Genomic DNA, 2466 nt, shown 5'->3' with positions numbered 1-2466 from the left:
GAAGCTGAGGACTGGCAACACGGCCAAGCGATGTTTGTGACATCAGTGTGCGATGGATTGTGACTGCTCGGCGCACCCTGCTTTAATGCAGGTGCGGCAGCCCAGCCGATCAGTTCGTGCCTGGCCTCCGACCGAGCGTGTGTGCGAGGATTGGAGTGTGGACAGGGCGAGTTTGGAGCTGGAACGTGCTCTGGGTGCTGCTAGCGCAGCTCTCAGTGGCCGTCTCAGAGCCACTTGTGCTGTACCCTGACCCTGCTGGGAGCAGGCAGACGGGACATTGTGCAGAGTCGCGTGCAGCAGTGCAGGTAGGCAGCGTGGCAATGCCTCACGCTGGCAGCTGGGGCATCCCCCCAGCTTCTTGAGGAACCCTCCCCAGGTTGGTCCATGCCCGTGGGGTCTCCTGTCCTATTCCAATGAGACACCTGCTGCCACAGCATCAGTGTCGGGGAGAAAATTGTCATCTCCCACTCCTCCATTCCCACTGCAACTGGTGGAAGAGTGGAAGCAGCCTTAGGCACCTACTGTCCCATATGCCTGGAGAACTGGGACAACGTGGCATACACCATGCCATGCTGCCACCAGTTTTGTTTCCACTGCATCCAGCGGTGGACTAGCAGTAGGCCCCAGAGCCCGCTCTGCAAAACAAGAGGAGGGGGAGGGTTTCTTGCTGAGGGACCGGGGGCGGGGGGCATCACTGCTGCCTGCCCCTGGGGCAGCAAGCGACTGTGGCCTCTCTTTCTCTTTTGCAGTTTGTAATACCTTCTGCCTGCTGCAGCACCAGTGAGGGGAGCAGCTTCCCGACCTCAGCTCTCCCCAGCCCACCGCAGAGCCCGGGACCATGGACGTGCCATCCAACTGGACCTGCCCCGTCTGCGGGCAAGGTCGGGAGGATGTCACCTGTGTGACCCCCTGCCAACACCGGCTCTGCTATGGCTGTGCCATCTGGTGGGCCAAGCAGCAGCCGAGTTGTGCCGTATGTGGGCACAAAATACTTAGCATCCGCTACTCCATGAGGGCGGATGACGATTATCTTGAGTGTTCCATCCCGCAGCCCACGGGACACTCAGATGATGGCCTGCAGGACGAGCAGGGGCCTGCAGAGCCGGTGCTCGTTCCACCTGAGCACAACTTCCCAGCCGAGGTCTGGGCTGCGTTTTTCAAACAACATCCAGAAGACCTCGCACCCCTGCTCCTCTGCCTGCAGGAAGAGATCCGGGCAATGTCCGGCGACAACTGGTGGGAGGTGCAATTGGGACTGTGGGCCACTGTGAACCTCCTTTGTGAGCACGGGCTCGACCAGGCGGCCTTGGTACAGGAGCTGGAGGTGATCACCAATGGCAACGTGGTGCCCCTCGTGCAGCGCCTCATCAGCATCGCCGCAGCCCTGTATGGCCCCCTGATCCGCTGCCAGCTGGACCAGCGGGACGGCCATGCTGCAGGAGGGCGGGAGGACGGCCCTGCAGCCAGCTCCAGCATCAGCACCTCCCATCGGGATCTTCCTGCCTCTGGCACCGAGGAGCTGCTCGGCAGCTCCACTGGGGGACCTGGGCACCCCAGCACCGCCTCTGCGACCACAGCAGAGGAGCCGCAGGAAGAGCCAGGGCAGGCAGCAGCAGCGGGCCCTTCCATCCAGAGCAGAGACCGCTCGTGTGGGGGGCCCCGGCGCGCCCCGAAGAGGAAGACCCGCAGCAGCCCCCAGGATTCGTCCCCACCCCGCAAGAGGCGGCCCCGACGGCGGCGCTAGGCCGTCATCCCACTGCCATCAAAGCACGCCCCTGGTGGGCTGGGAGGCCAACACCTGCCTCCCAGCCTGCTGTTTGGAGAGAAAATAAAAATACGTTCAGAAAAAAAGAAAAAGTCTCCGTGTTATTGACAAGGCTGTTGGCGTTGCTGTCCCTACCCATGCTGCTTTCTCCCTCTTCTGGTCCCGTGGCAGGGTGTAGAATCACTACTTTATTTCCACCACCAGAAATTGGCACTCACGACAGCACTAACAAAACACGTGTGGGCTTCTTCTAGCAAGCACAATGCAGATGCCCTAACCTGCTGCTTCATTGAGGATTATTTTTTTTTGTATTGGCATTTCTTCATTAGCACACCAGTTAGGAGCACGATATAATACAAGAGTAGCTAATGCAGATGTTGAAATGATGTGGATTTTGTCCGATCCTATGCTGTATGCTCCATCTGCATCATATATACAGAATAAAGATTGCATCTGGATGTCTGCTTTTCTCTCTCTAATTTCCACAGCTGAAATTTATATATTTTGCATGAATCATAGAATCATAGAATCATAGAATCACAAGGTTGGAAACGGCCTATAAGATCATCTGGTCCAACCGTCTTCTCATTACCACTGCTACCACAAGCTAATAACCCATATCTCGCAGCTCCTCATCCAGATGCCTCTTGAACACTGCCAGGGACAGCGACTCAACCACTGCCGGCAGGGACGGCAGCCAT

General features: G+C 57.9%; 1 protein-coding gene across 1 annotated transcript; it reads left to right on the top strand.

Moving 5' to 3' along the window:
- The first annotated feature begins 11 nt into the window (after window positions 1-11).
- LOC109364034 lies at window positions 12-2265 on the top strand. Its single transcript, XM_019610579.1, has 2 exons — window positions 12-305; window positions 750-2265. The coding sequence occupies exon 2, from the start codon at window positions 839-841 to the stop codon at window positions 1742-1744; it is 906 nt and encodes a 301-aa protein (XP_019466124.1). The 5' UTR covers window positions 12-305; window positions 750-838; the 3' UTR covers window positions 1745-2265.
- Window positions 2266-2466: the final 201 nt, after the last annotated feature.

This window comes from Meleagris gallopavo, chromosome Z, assembly GCF_000146605.3.
Source record: "Meleagris gallopavo isolate NT-WF06-2002-E0010 breed Aviagen turkey brand Nicholas breeding stock chromosome Z, Turkey_5.1, whole genome shotgun sequence".
Classification (NCBI taxonomy): Eukaryota; Metazoa; Chordata; class Aves; order Galliformes; family Phasianidae; genus Meleagris; species Meleagris gallopavo.
The sequence above is the reverse complement of the archived record's forward strand: the minus strand, read 5'-3'. Positions and strand labels throughout refer to the sequence as shown.